This window comes from Benincasa hispida, chromosome 12 (genome assembly GCF_027475165.1).
Source record: "Benincasa hispida cultivar pf3 chromosome 12, pf3_genome.v1.1, whole genome shotgun sequence".
In the NCBI taxonomy this organism is placed as follows: domain Eukaryota; kingdom Viridiplantae; phylum Streptophyta; class Magnoliopsida; order Cucurbitales; family Cucurbitaceae; genus Benincasa; species Benincasa hispida.
Genome location: NC_143489.1, coordinates 19,006,895 through 19,027,391, shown reverse-complemented (window position 1 = coordinate 19,027,391; position 20,497 = coordinate 19,006,895). Strand labels below are relative to the sequence as shown.

The window sequence follows — 20,497 nt, the reverse complement described above, 5'->3', positions numbered from 1 at the left end:
GATATGATAACCAAATCACGAATTTTCCTAATTACACATCTTAGTTTCCGAAAAAACCACACCTAAGATTCATCAGTTTCTCCACCATATACACTGAATGCGACTGGGTATATTTGATTATTTCCATCAACCTCAGTCGCAAGCAGGAGTTTACCACTGTACTTACCTCTTAAATGTGTTCCATCTACAATTAAAACAGGGTGAATGCAGTTTAGAAATCCTCTAATGGAAGCACCAAGAGCCACGAAGATTTGCTTGAAATATTTATTTTTCTGCAGATCATATTTAAATGCTGAACTAGGATTTTCAATTTGTAAGGCTTCACCAAATTTAGGTAACTTCTTGTAGGATTCTTCTGGTGACTCCCAGACAAGCACTAACACTTATTCCCTTGCCTTTCCTGCCTTGTCGTAATTTAAACTCATACCATACTCTTGTTTTATATCCTTCACAATGTCCTTCGGTCTATATGAACGACTGAAGTTTTCAAACTTCGATGAAATTAAATGTCTGAGAACCCAACTAGACACTTGTCTATAATCGTTAGCCAATATTTTATTTCTACATGTGTGGACATTGTCGTACTTAGAGATTTTAAATATTTCACAATTTTTCAATTTAAAGGCTCGAAGTCTCCATTTGTATTCTTCAACTAAGCATATAACTTTGTATAATGTTGTGTTCAACTTCGTCACCCTAAACTGAAAGTTACCTATAATTGCTAACATAGATAACCACATCTTTAAATCATTCTTAGATATAAATATGTCACCAACTTGCACATCTTCAGAAGAATAAGACTAACCTGTCATGACGATTGTGCTATTAGATGGATGTGACAAGTCATGACCCGTTGCATGTGACGAGCCTCCATAGTCTTCAATTGTTCGTTCTCCTACATGAGGTGTATGGTGGGTATTAATCTTGGGTTCCTCTCCATCATCCTTCTCTCTCTAAGACCAATCATTGAAATATTGACTTTGGTCTACACCATCCCCTAAGTTATGAGTCGCCAAATTACTAGGCAACGAAGTAAGTGATAGGTTAAAATATGTGGGGAAAAATTGACTATCTGACTCCATCTTGCAATGTACTGGCCTAAATGTTGAAGAAATTTCTTCAGTTCATCGGATATGTGAATTTTTTGGATGAAATCCTTGATTACTTCAACACTTTGGAAGTGTGGATACGAGGTATTATTGAGACCTCTTCTCATGTAAGAAATGTGTGTAGATCTTCATCATTCTGAATTACAAATGCAGGGGCTTTGGATCTCAATTGAAGTATACATCTTATAACAAGATTATACTCATATGATATTATACCATTTATCTTATAAACTACGGTCAAGAATTCATTATGGGTTGTGCCGACCTTAATGTCACACCCCTGCAACTTTCCTCCATTGTAATCCTTTTCCCTTTCATTCCAAACGCCACCGAAACAAATCCAAACACGAGACATTTTCCTACAATTTATAATAAAAATGTATTAATGTAATGTAGTTAAAGAAAAAACAAAATAAAAAATGAAACTAAAAAAAAAAAAAAATTGGCCCGATCGTCCACTCGACCGGGTACAACACCGGACGAAAAAATAGAATGCTTAATTTTTGTATGCCCGACCGGGCTAGGGTTAACTCTACCGGGCCCCAGACTAGTCCCAGCCCGGTTCCTATCCCATACTCGGGAAGACCGAGTTAATCAATTAATTTCACACTCGACTCGGTGAAGCCCGACTGAGAATCAAACTTATTTCAACAATTATTTTGTATCCGGTGAAGCTCGGCCAAGGTATCTTAAAAAAAATTGCTATCTTTTTTTCATGTTTTTTAAAAAAATTTATAAATATCAAATGTAGGGCATTATAAAAAGAAAATAAACCATCAACAAAGCAAATATAAATTAAACTCCAAAAAGGTCGTTTATTTTTGTCAATTTTTTCAGAAATTATCGAACTATTGAATATATACAAAATGAAATACATACCTTCTTACGGAGTATACAAAATTACAACTTTGTGGGGATTATAAACAAATCAAATTTGGTGGTGGAGAATTTTTTGCCTGATTTTTTTTTTATTGCTTTTTGGAGAAATTGATTTTTTGTTAATAAATTTAGGTGGAGAATTTTTGGTGAATTAATTTGATAGGTTGGTTGTTGAAATTGGAAGTGGGAATTTAATAAGGAGCATAAGAATAATTGGAATTTTTATGTTTTTTATGTGAATTTTTTGTTAATGATTTTTGGATAAATTATTTTTTTTGAATAAATTTAGATGGAGAATGTGAATTAATTTGGTAGACTGGTAGTTAAAATTGAAACTAGGAATTTAATAAGGAGCATAAAAGTAATTGTACAACCAATATTTATCATGTTTACGTTATTTTCATCATAAAGAGGTAAAACAAAACTTATTTTTCAAAAATAGGTAAAAAATACAAAATCAAACTTCTAATGGACCATTCCCTCCCCTTTTTCTTCTTTTTATTTCTTACCTTTCATGATAAGGACAAAGGATATGTGGTTGAAACGCTTAAGAAGGATGTCATTATCCACACAGCTAAGAGATATTTATTGCAAAACAGACTTCTGGAAGCCATGCCAATCCTTTCTGGTAAACCTCAACAGTCAACAATGTCAAAAGGCTTATTGAATTAAGTATGCCCCCTCAATTGGTTTGGTTTGAATTAATAAATATATATATATTTTTTGTTAAATATAAAAATTTGTTGTTATATTTAGCTATAGGTATATTTATTTTCTTCTAAATAATATAATTGGTGGTCTTTGCTTCAGCAACTTCTAGGTGCTACATTTTGCTTCTCTTAGTCCAACGTCGCCCCTTAAAGATTAATAGATGAAGGTTTTTTTTTTTTTTTTTTTTTTTTTTAAATTTTTAAATCGTAAAAACCGCCCCTGAACTTTTAATTATAAAAAATAGGGTTGAAATTTCTAAAAGTTGAAATTGGACCCTCAAATTTACAATAATTATAGAAATTAGACTCATAAATGATATAAATTTAACTCTCAGACTTATACAATTACGTAAGATTTAAGGTCCAATTTTAACATATATATATATACTTGAGGACTTTTTAAAATTGAAAGTTTAAGGGTAGATTCGCAACTATCACCATACTTTTAGGAGTAGTTTTTGTAATTTGACTTTTTTTTTTTCCTTTTATTTCTTTATGTTTTAATTTCCCACTTAATTGACTCATACCTATTTCTAATTTTTTTTACAACATCTACTTGATTGAATAACAAACGTATATCTACTTTAAAAAACTTCTTTCAATATATAAGTTTAATGGTTTATTTATATATTTATGTGAATAATTCTATAAAATTTTATGATAATGTTTTTATTAATATTACTTAAATCTCAATATTATATATTAGTGCATTTAAAGTTAAAATGAAGGTTAAATTACAAATTTGGTACATAAGCTTTAAAATTTGTTACTAGTAAATTTTTATAATTTCAATTTTGGTTCTAACAAGTCACTCAAAAATGTCTTATAGAACAAAATTTGAATTTCAAATCTAAAAAAATTTTTAAAAAAATATTAAAATTGTTTTAAGAATTAACCATTTTTTTAGAAAAAAAAAAAAAAAGCCTCAAATTTCAAAATTTTAGTTAATAGATATATTACTTTTTAGAAAATCTCCAATATTATGTTTAGTAGGCACAAAATTAAATTTGATGTCTAATTAAAAATATATTATAAGCCCATATTTGGACACCTGCAATAAGTTTGAGATTACAAATTCATTCCCATAAGAGAGTATCTAGCCATTCCTCTATGGATTATGGTCCTCCCTTTCAGATGCCCATTTGTCTTCCTCTACCTCATCACATGTCCCTCGACGATCAATTCCAACTATTGCTACTAGTCAATTTCGGCAACCACCTCTAACTATCATTGCAGCCAATTTTGGTGACCACCTTCGACCAACTTCAATGACCCCATCCGGCCACCGCCACTAACCAACTCCTTGACCACTTTTTGCCACCTCTGACCATTACTACTTGTGATCATCTCCAATAACTATCACTATCAATTCAAGTGACAATTATCTCATACGACCAACTCTGGCGACCATTAGTTTAAATTATTAGTTCATAATTTTAAAAAAACAACACTTTAATTTTCTGCTGCTCAGTTGGTGTAAAGTCACGTGTAAGGTAGGTGGTTATTTGCCTGTATACTTTTTCTTAGGGATAAATCAAGTAGTGTAGGGGTGAAAATTAATTTTTATTTTGTTTTATCTTCTTAATTTAAAATTTAATACTCAATTTAATGATAACTATTGACTATTTGTTTTTTTAGGAAACTATGGATTAAAGTGGGATATTGAACCGCAATAATTACATAAAAACTTTAAGGTGGTAAATAACTTATTTCCATTTAAGAGAAAAAAAAAAACCCTTTTTGATATATATTGTTTATCATATATATGTATTATATGTAAAGTTATTTGAATAAATATTTGAATCCCAACAATTATTTTGTATATATTATGATCTAACTCATGGGTTGATAGTTGTTTAAAAAAATGAACATGCTTATCTTAGAAAAAGAAAAACAATACTCCATTTAAACAACAAAACAGATAACTCATGGTTTTTTAATAACAACCTTCCTTTCAAACAAAAACAGAAAACTGATTTTAAAAAATAAACGTGTGTTTATCTTGGACAAACAACAATATGAGTTGGAAAAACTATAATTTGTTATTGTGAAATTGAGGAACACGACAGGAACATGGATATAGAAAAATTATAATATAATAATATATTTATATAATAATATCAAATATAAAATAAAATAAATAAAACGATAAAATTGGATAATATAAAATTTAATGAAATTTTGAAGTGGAATTCTAACAAATGTATGTGTGATTTTAAGATCCACCAAAGGTAAAGTGGCAAGTAGGATGTGGACTTACATGAACACCAAACATGAATAATTGCAAGACATATGGACAACATAAAGAGTGATACATGACTTTTGGGACATTAAGCAATGAACATCTATTTATTATTATAATATTCATAATACTCCCCCTTAGATGCCCATATATATATATGAAATATGTCTCGTTAAAACTTTGGAAAAATCCAATGGGAAAAAAACCCTAGTAAAGGAAAAATAGTACATATTTCATATAATATATACTCCTAAAAGAATACAATATATTTACTCTCCCTCATGAAAATATCACTTAAGATCTTTGAGTCGCCACATTCCAATGGTGTGCACCAATTTTTCAAAAGTTGCGGTTGTTAATGCCTTTGTAAATAAGTCTGCCAGATTATCCTTCGAATAAATTTATTATATAGTGATGTCGTCATTTTCTTCAAGATCATGAGTGTAGAAAAGTTTCGGTGAAATATGTTTTATTCTATCTCCTTTAATATATCCTCATTTGATTTGGGCTATGCAAGCTATGTTGTCTTTGTATAATATTGTTGGAAGATTTTTATTAGAAGACAAAACACATGTTTCACGAATGTGCTGAGTCATTGACCTTAGCCATACACATTCTCGACTAGCCTCGTGAATTACATGAATTTCAACATAATTTGAGGAAGTGACCGTTATAGTCTATTTCACTGATCGCCATGATATAACAGTTCATCCACATGTGAACAGATAACCTGTTTGAGATCTAACTTTGTATGGATCAGATAAATATCTAGAATTTGTAATCCAACTAGATCAAAATTTGATTTATTTGAATAAAACAAACTCATATCGATTGTTCTTCAGAGATAATGGAGTATATGCTTAATTCCGTTCTAATGCCTTTTTGTAGGAGAAAAACTATATCTAGCTAATAAATTTACTGAAAATGCAATATCTGGTCTTGTATTATTAGCAAGATACATAAGTGCACCAATTGCACTAAGATATGGTACTTCAGGACCAAGAATTTTTTTATTATCTTCTTGAGGTTGAAATATATCTTTCTTTATATCCAATGAACGAACTTCTATTGGAATATTTAATGAATGTGCTTTGTCCATATAAAATCTTTTCAAAATTTTTCTTGTATAAGTTAACTGATGAATAAATAATTCACTCTACTAAATGCTCAATTTGCAAACCAAGGCAAAATTTTATTTTTCCGAGATCTTTCATCTCAAATTCTTTCTTAAGATATTTTATTGCCTTTGAAAACTCTTCAGGAGTTCCAATTATATTCAAGTCATCAATATATATAGTTATAATAGCAAATCCTAATTGTGATTTCTTTATAAAAACACACAGACATATAGGGTTATTTTGATATCCTTTTTTAAATTAATATCTACTCAGGCGATTGTACCATATTCGTCTTGATTGTTTCAATCCATATAGTGTTCTCTGTAATTTTATTGAATATCATTCCCGGAAATTTGATGTATATGTTTTAGGTACCTTAAATCTTTATGGGATTCTCAATATAAATATCATTATCAAAAGATCCATATAAATATGTCGTAATTACATCCATAAGATGCATATCATGACTTTTATACACAGTCAAACCAATTAAATATCTTAGTGTAAGTGCATCTACCACTAGAGAATATGTCTTCTCATAATCAATACCAGATTTTGGTGAAAAACCTTATGCAACTAGTCTTGTTTTGTTTCTTATGACCTCTTTATTTTCATTTCTTTTTCTCACTAATACCCATTTGTATCCCATAGGTTTGACATCTTTGGTGTTCGGATTATTGGTCCAAAAACTTGCCGTTTTGAAAGTGAATTTACTTGTGCTTCGATTGCTTCTTTCCACTTAAGCCAATCTTTTCTATGTCGAAATTCTTCAACGGATTTTGGTTCATAATCCTCATTTTCAGATATAATATCAAGAGCAACATTATACGCAAAAATATTGTCAATAACTACATTAGTTCGATTCCATTTTTTTCCTATCATGACATAGTTTATTGAAATCTCATTATTATATTTAGGTTTTTCACTTTTCTCACTAGTCATGTCAAGGATTTTTTATGGGTATTTACATCCTCAACTAAGTTTTTTTTACTTATTTTTTGTTGTCAAGGATTTTTATCTTTGGAATCCACTGGTCTACCACGCTTTTGGTTTGTTCTAGACTCATTAGTGACAATTTGTTGTGTTGGGATATCAATGTTTTATAGAATAGCTGGTATATGTGACTTAGTTACTTTCTTTGCATCTATGAATGCATCTGGTAATTGATTTGCTATATTTGTAAATGAATTATTTTCTAAACTTCAAGTTTACATTGATCTGTACAGGGATCTAAATGAGACAATAACGATGCATTCTATGTAATTTCTTTTTCCAATTTCTTAATTCCTTCCCTTAATGTTGGAAAATTTGTCATCACCCGTTAGGAGTTCAAGATATTTAATAATTGATGGGGAATCATATCTAACATATATTCCTAATCTCCTTTGAGAATCCATCTTAGTGCGTTGTGAAGGTTGGAACATATACTGCACACTAAAAAGATTCTCAGATAGGAAATATTTGGTTCATGACCATAAACTAATTGTAATGGCGAATACTTATAATAAGCTACTGGCCTAATACGTACAAGTGACGTTTCATGTAAAATAACGTGTCCCCATATAGGTGAAAGAAGCTTAGCTCTCATAAGTAATGGTCTTGCAATTAATTGCAAACGTTTTATGAATGATTTCTGTTAAACCATTTTGTGTATGAACATGAGCTATAGGATATTCAACACTTATCCCAATTGACATACAATAATTATCAAAAGTTGTAAATTCATCAACATTATCAAGACTAATGGTCTTAATTGTATTATCAAGAAATTGTGCTCTTAACTTAATTATTTGAGCAAGTAATCTTGCAAATGCAAGATTTCGACTTGATAATAAGCACACGTATGGCCATCTACATCTATTAATACCATAAAATATCTAAATGGTCCACTTGGTGGGTTAATAGGTCCACATATATCACCATGAATTTGTTCTAAAAATGCAAGTAATTCAGTCCCCACTTTAATTGGTGATGATCTAATTATCAATTTTCTTTGAGAGTAAGCATCACATGATAATTCATTAGATTGAAGAATTTTCTGGCTCTTCAATGGATGTCCATTTTAATTCTCAATAATTCTTCTCATCATTATAGATCCTGGATGACTCGGTCGGCCATGCCAAATTGTAAATATATCTGGATTTATGAATTTTAGGTTTATTGTTACATATGTTTCAATTACTCGTATATGAGTATAATATAATCTAGAAGATAAAACAGTCAACTCTTCCAATATACGTTTTTTATTTGAGACAGTGGATATGATATATAGATATTCCACATTATTCTTATTAGCAGTCTCAATATGATAACCAATTGCCACGTATATCTTTAAAACTTAGAAGTTTTCTTTTTTATTGACTAGAGAACAATGCATTGTCAATTGTAAATTTTGTTCTTCTAGGCAAAATAATATTTGATTTTCCAAAATCTTCAATCCGATTTGTAGAACCTGATATCGTATTAACTTTTGCTCCTAGTATTGTCAATTTGGAAAAATATTTTTTATTTGTAAATATTGTATGTATAGTTGTACTATCTGCCAGATATAGATCTTCTTTGCTCATTTTTTACATACCCAATATATGAAAATGATCCATATTTCTTCATTAAAATAAAATCACTACAATAAGAAAAGCAACATTTAAAATGTATAAAATTACTAAAAAAAAAAAACATGAAGATAGATTTAAGGGAAAAAAAATAACATTAAGTCTAGATATTCTCAAAGTCAAAAGAAACATTTGATGTTCCACCAACTGTGCCAGTCTTCTCCTCAGAAGATTCAAAGAAGTCCGCCACATTCAAATTTGTCATGTGGGGTGGGTCAAATATGTCATTATCATGGTATGCAAAATTTGTTTCCATATTTTTCTCTTTTTCCTTCAAGAAGGCTTGATAGAGGTCAACTAAGTGTTTTGACGTATGACAGGTACGTGACCAATGCCCAGTCATTCCGCATTGGAAGCATTTATTTTCAACACACTTTGAACTTTGATCTTGTGGTGCTTTTCTTTTGTGATCATCATTTTATGTGGTTCTTTTGAAATTTAAATGATTAGAACGACTACTATGAAAATAATAATTATTTTTCCCCTATTACGATCATGACCATGACCACGACCTCGATCATGATTATTAACATTCACAACATTCACTTCAGGGAATGGTGTTGTTCTAGTTGGTCGATATTCGTAGTTTTTCATCAATAACTCGTTATTTTTTTTGGACACGAGAAGACATGAAATTAATTCAGAATATTGTTTAAAACCTTTCTATCGATATTGCTGCTACAGGAGCATATTCAAGACATGAAATGTAGAAAATGCCTTCTCTAACATATCAACATTAGTAATTTTTTCTCTTTGCATAATAACAATTTTGAACTGATTTTAAATAATGTGGAGTTGTAATCACTTAGCCTCAAATACGTTCACCCATAACAAGCTTTAGGAAGAATAACTATTTTTTTATGATCATACCTCTTTTTCAAAATTTTCACAGGGATCTTTTAGTGTAAGATACTCATTTTTCAATCCCCCGTAGAGATGATGACGAAGGAAAATCATAGTTTTTGCTTTGTCCTAACTAGATGTTGTATTTCCTTCTTTAATAGTCTCCCCAAGACTCATAGCATCCAGGTGGATTTCGACATCAAGTACCCATGACAAATAATTATGACCATTAATATCAAAAGCAGCACTAATTTTGTGAGATTTGTCATAGCAACACTATCATAAAATATTGTATTTATGTTAGAAATTTAATAGATATTGAATATACAAAATAATATTAAGTTTATTAATTATAACGAAGAGGAAAAAACCGAAATACCTTTAGGACCTATCTTTAGCGGAGAAAACGACAGGAGTTTGTGCTGATAACATGTTGTGAAATTGAGGAGCACGACGGGAACATGGATATAGATAAAATATAATATAATAATATTAAATATATATAATATAAAATAAAATAAAATAACTAAAATTATAAAATTGGATAATATGAAAATTAATGAAATTTTGAAATGAAATTCTCACATGTATGTGTGATTTTAAGATCCACCAAATGCCTAGGCAAAATGACAAATAGGATTTGGACACTAATTACAAGGCACATGGATGAATAATTAAGGTACATAGATAATATAAAAGGTGACACATGACTTTTGGGATACGAAACAATAGACTTCTATTTATTATTATAATATTCATAACAGAAACACGTTTATTCATAAAAAGACAAAAATAGATGTATTTTTTAAAACAACATAAACTTAGGAAGTTCTAACTTATTTTTATTTATTTATTCATTTATAAAAAAAAATAAACTAAATTTATGGTGTATTGAATTTGAATTTCATTTGGTAGAACTTTTTACCTACAAAATAATTAAAGTTCATGAAATTAGAATTTATATAATATTACAAACTTACATAATATAATGTAGATAAAAAATATAAAAAATAGTCAAAATAATAAAAATTAAATCCAAAATGTAGTAATAAAAAATACAACAAACCAAATCTTACATTCAAAACACTGTAATAAGATTTTCAGTAATCTAAATTCTAAACAACATACCTCAGTGTAATCAAATTTTCAATCATTTTGATTATATTCTAGCCTCCTAAATTACCCCTAATTTAGTTCTAGATATGCAGCTTGGTTTCCTCATTAGTTATTGATAAATTTATAAATCAGACCATATTATATTATAAATTTATCCATAATTTGTAAATTCCACTAGAAATCCTTTTGTTAATTATAAGAAAAATGTACAATTAAAGACATAAATGTGCATGGCACATGATAAGCAATGAGTATTGACCCGTAATTAAAATAGTCTATCAGTTATAGACCATATTATTGGTAGGAGTCTATTACTGATAGACCATAGCATTGATAGGAGTCTTTCAAAGATAGAAGTCTATTGCCGATAGATTTGGGAGTCTATCAACAATAGAAGTCTATCGCTGATAGACATGTCTATATTTGCAATTTTTTTAAACGATGTTATACACTTGGTTATTATTCCTAAAATTACTACCAATTGCAATTACCCTAAGATAAAAGTATATATCTACTAATTTTTTTAATTTTAAAAGAAATATATAAACAAGAATTTTACTAAATTAAATGATATAATAATATACTTTAAATATGTCATCATTTTGATACTTTTATAGAAGAAATAATATAATTTAATACATATTTAGTTGTTGAACTTTTAAGTATATGTGTTCTAGGTTTATTGGTTTAAAATATGTCTAAATAGATTCCTAAATTTTCAACTATGTAATTTATAGTCCCTAATAATGTATTTAACATTTAAAAAAAATGCATCTAACAAACATGAATAATTCAATTATGTATCTAATAAATAAGACCATAAATTTTTTAATTTTTATATATGGATTATAAATTTTAAAATATTTTAAACAAGTCAATGATATATTGATACTAAATTGAAAGTTTATCGACCTATTAGATACAAAAACTGATAGTTCATGAACTTATTAGAACGTTTTTAAAATTTATATGAACCCATTAGCAAGGATTAAAATATCGATAATATTCCTCTAAAATAAAGGTATCAATAGAAAAAAATAAGGGTAATATCGTTTTTACCATTAATCATCGACATATCGGCCATATCATCGATATTTTGATAATGTTGCTGATATTTTGGCGATATTTTTTTAAAATATTTTTTTATATAAAGTATATAATTAAAGTTCGCTTAAATCTATTAGGAGTAAGTTCAAGAATACTGTATTTTTTAAAAATAATAATAAAAATAGGGTATATAGGAAAGAAATTACAAAAGTAAGGTGGAGGGAAAAAGTATTTAGGGTAGTAAAATCTTGTACTCGTTACACGATTTTTATTTTTCATGTCAGCTAACAAACTTGTGGATGGGTCTGAGTTCCATATGCAAATCTATGTGAAAAAAATCTACCGTAAAACAAATCTATGTGCTAAAAATAGATTTAACATTCTTTCATCGCTAGAAATTTGATTCAATTTTTATTTTATCATAGGCTTTTAAAAATTTAAATTTCACAATAAAAATTCTCCAAAAATACAAAAAAACACTAAAAAAAATAAAAGAAGACAGAAGTTGGGGAAAATGTGAAAAAAATAGATTTAGCCTATTCGTGGTTAAAAATTTGATTCAATTTTTATTTTACTGTGCCTTTAAAAATATTCTTCGAAAATGCAAAAAAAAAAAAATAATAAAATACTAAAAAATAAAAGAAGAATACGGAAGTTGGGGGAAAATGTGAAAAAAAAAAATTAGTCTTACTTCGTGGTTAGAAATTTGGTTCAATTTTTATTTTACCGGAGGTCTTTAAGAATTTGAATTTCAATTCTCCGAAAATGCAAAAAAACACAAAATAATAATAATAATAATAATAATAATAATAAAAGAAGAAGTTGGGGGAAAATGTGAAAAAAAATAGATTTAAAATTAATTCGTGACTAGAAATTCTATTTAATTTTTATTTTACTGTAGATCTTTAAAAATTTGAATTTCACAGGAAAAGATTTTCTGAAGATAAAAAAAACACTAAAAAAATAAAAAAAAAAAGACCGCAGTTGGGGGAAAATGTGAAAAAGTTGGGGGGAAAATGTGAAAAAAAAAATAGATTACACGATTTATGTGCATACTCAAAACTTGGGGATCTCGTTCACGTTTTCAAAACCCTATTTTTATAGATAGTTTTAAATCAACCCCATTTTTGTCAATAAATATTAAAATAACTTTTTTTTAAAAAAAAAATTCAATCTATTAAGTACTGGTTTGTTCGGTTGGTTGTGAGGGTCAATTCTATATTTAAACATTTGAGTTCTTACCAAGTCTTTTTCTTCTATTTATTTCCATTTTTTTTTTCTTCACTTTTTTTTTATTAATTATTATGTAATAGATATTTTTTTTTATCTTCTCTTATGTATTTTTTATCTCTAGTTAATATCAAGCAATGGCCTTTTTCAATTTTCGATTTTTCTTAATTTTCAATCCACATCACCAAAGAAATTGAATTTGAAAAGAAAAAAGAGCATATATTTATTTTTAATCTGGTTTATTCAATTTTTTTTTTATTGAATTGATGTGAGTTTTTCCTAAATATTGAATTGATATGAGTTTTGTTTTTTTACTATAAAAAATTTTCATTTCCAAATAAAAGTATTTGGAAAAAATATATATCTATTTTTTTTAACGACTTGAAAACAATATTATTATTATCGAATAAATTATACGAATGCTGGGCTAATATTTCCTAGATCATCTTTTTGTCACTTAACTTACCACTAAATATTGTATTTGACCTTCAATTCATATGATTTAGACTCTATTAGTGAAATATATGATAATTTTTCGGGCTTCACTATTATCTATTATTCTATTACCAATCATATTTGACTTATGATTATTAGTTTACATGCTTAAAGTCATAGTTTATTGCTTAAGTAATTTCAGATTTCACTAAAAAAACTCACAATACTTTTACAAAATTTTGTGATATTCGTGAATTTTTCCAGAATCTCCATCGATATTTAAATATCTATTGATATATCCGTAAATATGAGTTGTCTATATTTATACCAATAATGATATTTTCCTCCTTGCCCATTACACACAAATTAAATGAAAGTTTATGATCTGGATGAATAATTTAACCAATAATATAGTTTATATTTTGTAAAATGTTATATAAAATATTACGTTGTGGTTAATTTTTACCTTTAAACATTGTATTCTCGAGCATAACTCACACATCAAATAGAGATAAAAGAAAAGAATAAATTACACTTTTAGTCTATAAGATTTAATTTAAGTGACATTTAGATTCTTGAGTTTTCAAACTCAACTCTCAACATATTTACATATGAAGTTTGCTTTTTATAGCACCATACATCCCATTGTAATTTTTTTTGGTTAATATTAAAAAAATTCTCAATTTTGTAAGTTTTCAAATTAAAAAAAAAAAACTTTTTAATGTATTTTTTCTCCATAATTTTCTTCATAACTCCTTCCATCATTCAAAAATTCTCCTTCCATTTCTTCAATTTAATAATTAAAAAAAATTAAGAAAAAATGTTTTCTGATAAAAAAAAACCAAGTTTCTATCAACTTTTTGTTTGGAATTTGTGGAAAACTTGATAGATGGACTAAATGTCTTCAAACTCGAACTTTTAGGAGTTTGGAAACTGAGAACCAAAATACAAATCAAATTAAAAGTGTTAGCTGTCAAAACAGCCCATTATATACCTCTAATCTCACGTGTTTGTTGTGTTTAATGTGTTTAATTATCTATTATTGTAGATTTTCAAGCAATTCATGCATTTCGGTGTGCTAAGCGACATTCATGGTTGATTTGTAACTATTAGAAGTGATACCGAGCATCCGAAGCTTCAAAGGATGTAAAAAGATGAAAATACCTCCAAGGAGGCCAATGTAGCACTCGACGCATTTTTCAGTAGGTGCTGCAGTGCTACGGTGCTCTGAATTTTGACGGAGAACTTGGAGGGAATGCACGTGCATACCGCCATCCTGGTGTTGCAACATTGTTCTCCGGTAAATGGGCAATTTAGGGTTTAGCGCCGCAGCGCTGCCGTAATTTTTATATACATGTCTTCACTTTTTAGGGTTTCATCAAGTTGGGAACCATGGAAGCTGATGAGACACTCAAAATTCTTCTTCTTCCTCTATCAAAGCTTCTTTGAGATAGATTTTTACACGTTGTAATCATGGACTGGATGCTCTCTCTCTCCTTCTTATCTATGGAATGTTGAGGTAAGGATTTTATCTAGCTTTTGAGTGCAAACCTTTTTAATTTTGTTACTTTTCTCTTGAATGCGAACTATGCATTTTGATTTCATGTTTCTTTGAATCTTAAATAACTTCTAGATGTATATTCTTGAATGGATTGACTTTTCTCCCCTTGAGTTTATGTCTTTACTAATCGATTATAGACTTGCAAACTCTTCCATTGTTCATCCAGCTTGAATAACTAAGTAACAAATGGTTGAATCATGTATGCTAGAAATATATAGGTTATCCATAAACCTAGAATGCATGCTAAGACGATTTTCAAAGATCAATTGGTTAGTTAATTAGGCTACCTAATGGATTGACCACACAATGGAAAATCCTAGAATGTAATGTAAATGGTTTAATTCTATATGGACGCTTTCGAACCCGATAGGACTAAAATCATTTAGGTTAACTAGAACTTGGATTTAAAATTGATAGCTAAGGTGTTCGTCCTGATGATTCGGCTGCTTGTAACATCGATGAATTTTGTTAGGTTGTATAAGTCGTTGGACTTACATGAACCAAATGTATGTTTAATCAAGAGAAATCAATTATCAAAATTACATAGGAATTTCTCCTACTCTCAAAACTAAATTTTCCAACCCTAGATTACGTTTACTCGCTTGCTTTTATTTTCATGCTTTTAATTTCATGCTTTTAATTTTATGCACATTATCTCTCTCCACCATTCACCACTATAACTAAGAAATTAGTTTAATGAAACCATAACTTATGTTTCTTGTTGATTGACCCAGACTTGCCACTAATGCTACGCTTTAATAGTAATAGTAGCACAATTCGGTAAATATAAAGTCATTTGATTAGAGATTTGCATGTGACAATAGATCTCTACCATAAAAAAATATATTTAAAAAAAGAAAAAGAAAAAAAATATAGCTCAAATCTTCAAACTTTTAGTTGTAAAGCATTAGAACTCTTTAAAGAAATTCTTATTATTTTTATATATTTAAGAATTAACAATTAAAAGTACAATATTATATTGAACTAAACACAAATTATTTTTGAAATTCCCTAGATAAGAAAACATACTGGCTTAAAGTTTTCTTTGAACAAGCTTAAACGAAAACTAAAAAATTTCCTTACATGTTTTTTCATATACTATAAATAAATTAAAAAAATAATCTTCAGAAGATAACATGGACCGTGGGCTTGGTCCATCCTTTTCAAAATTCAAAATTCACGCTCTTAACGGTAACATTCTTTAGGGTTTACACTTTACACAACGGCTATTTTCTACATCAATCATCGTATTTAAAAGGGTCTTCACTTCTCAACTTCATCGAATCGCCTCATTTCGTGTGGCAGCGTAAAATTTCATCAATCCATACCAAAATTTATCTTCCGATCGCCATGGATTTCCGTACCTTGTCAAGGAAAGAGCTCCAAGCACTCTGCAAGAGGAATAAGATTCCGGCCAATATCACTAATGTCGCCATGGCCGACGCTCTTGCCGCTCTTTCATCCGTGAGTCATCTTTTTTACTGTTTTCTGTTTCTGTAGTTGATCCTTTGATTTTAGATTTTTTAATTCAAGATTTGTGTGTTCTGTTGGGAATCTGAATATTTTTTCTGTTTATTGGTTTTGAATCTTGTGATTTTGATATGTAGCGTTTTAATTCTGAAGGATCTGAGATTCTGAAGCGTTTTAATTCTACTGCGTTCTGATTTCTTTATTGGAAGTAAATAAGATTTTTTAGGGATTATTTAAGTTAATGTAGACATTTCTTCAACTACTCTTGGTTTAGGTTGAAGGAATTGAAGAGTTTTTTAACGGTGAAAGATCTGGAGTACCTGAATCGCCGATGAAGCCAGAGGTTATTTCCTCGGAAATTCCACGAACTGCACTGAGAACCTCGACAAGGAGAAAGGCCGTCAAAGATGAGGCAATTACTACTCGAACACGCCGTGCAGCAGCTGCAAGAGACACAGAGGAATCAGAAAACAGAGATCTAAATGTGGCTTTGACTACTCCGTCCTTGCCGGGTAGCCGGAGAAGGACGGCAGCGGCTTCTTCAGCTTGCAAGAAAGTGGATTTTCAGATGACGGTAGATGATCAGAAAGAGGACAATGATTTGGATAAGAAAAAGAAGGCGATTGAAAAAACGCCTGCTGTGCCTAAAAGCCTGAGAGTTGCGGGGGCCTCGACTCGTAAACGAACTGAGACTCGGAACAATGGAGCTGCGGAGCAACGAGTTTACAGTACAAGAAGGTCCGTCAGATTTTTGGAGAAGAACATGGAGAGTTTGAGTTTAGGGGAAGACCGGGAAATGGAGTCAATTACTGTCCATATGTCGTTCGATGATATGCCTAACAGTTCAGGTTTGCATTTTTGAACGACTATTTCCTTTTCGTTTGCATATTGATCTGTTTAATTGAGAAATTTGATGATTGATAGCAGTTGGTGCAGGACCCGTGAAGGAGGATACGGAATTAGAAACTGAGTCAAAGAAATCCGATGAATCAGAAAGCAAGTTAGATAAAGACACGGGTGTGGAAATTGATGATCAAGAGAAGAATGAGATGGAGTCTGAAGTCGAACTCTCAGAGGAGGAACAAGAAATGGTTCTTGATGATCCGTTGAAATCTTCTGAAGAAAAACCCGCTACTGCAAATAATGGTGATGATACTGGGACAGAAGGTAAGAATAACCCATAAAAAAATGTCTTCATCTGTGCATTGAGCAATATTTTGCTGATAAATTTATATGTTCTGTACATCGCTGCAGCACCACATGCTAATTCGGATGTGAAATGCTTCTCTGAAGATGAAGAAGCAAATGAAGCTTCCAAAGATGATGTTTCTGTGGAGATTTCTGCTGAGGAAATCAACGATTCTGACAAACTTTCTCAGCCCACTGAAGATGGGGATCTGACTGAAGTTGTTGACAACTCAATCATTGTAGAAGAATCCGGTATGGAAGTCGAATCTAAACAAAATGAGTCTACTTGTGAATTGAAACATATAATTGAAGAAGTTATTAACGAAGAAGTCAAACTAATGAATGATACTGCCGAAAAACTGTCTCTGCCCCATGAAAATGTGGAAGAAGAAGCCCAAGTTGATGATGATGTCTTGAGCAGTGATGAAGAATCTGTTATGGAAGTGAAAGATGATCAAACCCAAGTGGAAGCAGAAAATGAGTCTACTTATGAATTGGAACATATAATTGAAAAAGTTAATGAAGAAGAAGTCAAACTAATGAAGGATACTGCCGAAGAACTCTCTCTCCCCCATGAAAGTGTGGAAGAAAAAACCCAAGTTGATGATGGTGTCTTGAGCAGTGATGAAGAATCTGTTATAGAAGTGAAAGATGATCAAGATGAGTATGATTATGAATCAGATCCCACAATCGAAGAAGAAGCATCGGATGCTGATATTGAAGTAGACAAGAAGGAAACAGAAATGGAGAAGGTTTCAGTTCAAGCTGAAGAAGATGATACAACAATCAACACATCCATGGAGGAGTTCCCTGAGAATGTTTCTGAAGATTTGGTTGATGTCAAGATCCAATGGCAAATGGAAGAAGAAGCTCCTTCTAAAGACATAGATGTTGACGCTATCGATTCTCAACCCAAAATCCCAAATGACAATGTTCAATGTGAGGAAGCTTTGGTGGAAATCATTCCCACTTCCTCCAACAACAATGGAGTTCAATCATTACCCTCTTTTGGAGCTGACCAATTGGCACTGGCAACTCAATTTCCTAGGCCAACAGTAGGAACCAAATCTCCAGTAAGAGAACAAACCATTAGACTGCTAATGGACAACTCAGATGCTGAGGAGGAAGAAGATGGAAAAGAACAGGAAAAAGCAAATTGCATTGAGAAGCAAATTGTGGAGACAAATGATATGAGCTTAAGACAGCTGAAGAAGATGTTCAAGGAAAAACTCCAACTTAGCAAACAGAAGATGGACAATAATAGCATCAACTCAAAAGTAAGCATGTTGAATTTTTATAACAATGTTTTCTTGCATTTATATGAACTTGAATTCTTAATAACACAGATATGTTGTGTTTTATGCATTGTAATGAACAGGTTGTTGGAGGTGGGGGGAAGGTGAGAACTGCTTTACAGCCAGTGCCAGAAAATATAATGACCATTAATGAATTGGAGAGGAGATTTTAAAAGTCTTGAGAAGAGAGGAAATTGTGGATGGTTCAAACTGTGGTTTGCCTCATGTTTTATTTGATCTTCAATTTCTGGGTTTCTCATTTATTGTTTTCCATGATGATTTTTTGAGAGGGTAAAATGAGGTAAACAATTAGTTTGTCTGATTTTGTTCATCAGTTTAATAATCAAATTCTATGCAGTTTGTGTTTTAACAACTGACTAGTTGGCATCCATCTTAGAATTCTATGGATAAGGAAAAATCTTTATTCCTTTGTGTAATATTTTTCTTGCAAATGGAGCCATTTAAGAATGGTAGTAAGGTTAAATGTTCTCAACTCTTAAGATAAAGAACTACTTGATTTTCTTTTCTTGACTTTATAAATCAATCCATCCTGCCTAATATTTTGAGGGAGTAAAACTAGTTTATAAAAGTGAGAAAAATATTAAGAATTTAACACTTAAAGCCTTCTAGTTCTAGTTCAAATGAAAAGTGGGAATTCTGTTTTGCTTCAACCAAATGAAGCAATTGGCACTGGCAACTGGGGGGTGCTATGGCCACAAACGTTCTTTGATTTTTTTTTTTTTTTTTTTTTTAAATACTTTTGCAAAAGTAACAATTTACTCTTTGATTGTTAAAAATTTGTCAAAATTATACTTTCGTTATGATTATAAATAATCAAAATTAATCATCACTTTAGGCTTTAATAATAGTTTTTCAGGATAAATTGTTAAGTACCAAAGACTTGGGGGAGACTAGATTGTTAAAATTTGAACGTTCAATGGACTAAATTGTTACTTTTGGCACTAATACTTAAAAAATCCTTCATTCTCCAACAGCAGGTTTGATAGAAAAACATCATGCTTTGCATCTGAACATTTCCTGATATATCTGAAGCAGCATTTTTATCTCCTTATTTTACTCAAACCATATAAGACCAAGAATTTGCATTGAAAATTGAGAAGTCTTTGTTGACACTATTCCTCTTGCAAATTCATATTACAAGGTTTGTATGAGCAAAACTGTCTTTTCTTCTTGAGATAGAAAAACATATTTTTTGTATGATATATAGAAAAGTGATCTTGTATTATATTCCTCTCATTTTGACATTATTGAGAGATTTCTTTAGGCAGTTGCAAAATATAGCAATCAGATCTAAAGTATTACAGATATAACATAGTGCAAAAGAAAATTTATAAATATAGCAAAATGTGGATTTAGCTCTCGGAGATTATAAGCGATAGAGTCTTTCATTTGATAGATTTCTCTATATTTGAATTATTGGGTTAGCAGTTTTATATATCATATATGCTTGTATTCGTGTTTCGATACATTTTCTTGATAATTCCAAAGTCACGAGGAGACGATTTTAGAATACCTCCCTTAAATATTTGTTGGAGTGTATGCATACATGGATAAGTTTTCTAACAAATTTAATCTTATCTAAGTCTACCCTTTGTTTTCTTAAAAAAATTAGAATACACAA

At 30.1% G+C, this 20,497-nt stretch overlaps 1 protein-coding gene across 2 annotated transcripts; it reads left to right on the top strand.

Moving 5' to 3' along the window:
- The first annotated feature begins 16,172 nt into the window (after positions 1-16,172).
- Positions 16,173-19,228, top strand: LOC120092790 (uncharacterized). 2 transcript variants are annotated; one of them, XM_039050994.2, is made up of 5 exons: positions 16,173-16,366; positions 16,647-17,220; positions 17,300-17,539; positions 17,627-18,837; positions 18,939-19,228. In XM_039050994.2, the coding sequence occupies exons 1-5, from the start codon at positions 16,253-16,255 to the stop codon at positions 19,026-19,028; spliced, it is 2,229 nt and encodes a 742-aa protein (XP_038906922.1). In that variant the 5' UTR covers positions 16,173-16,252; the 3' UTR covers positions 19,029-19,228. The 2 variants fall into 2 exon arrangements, with proteins under 2 accessions (XP_038906922.1, XP_038906923.1); XM_039050995.2 differs by having other exon boundaries at positions 16,174-16,366; positions 17,309-17,539.
- The last annotated feature ends 1,269 nt before the right edge of the window (positions 19,229-20,497 follow it).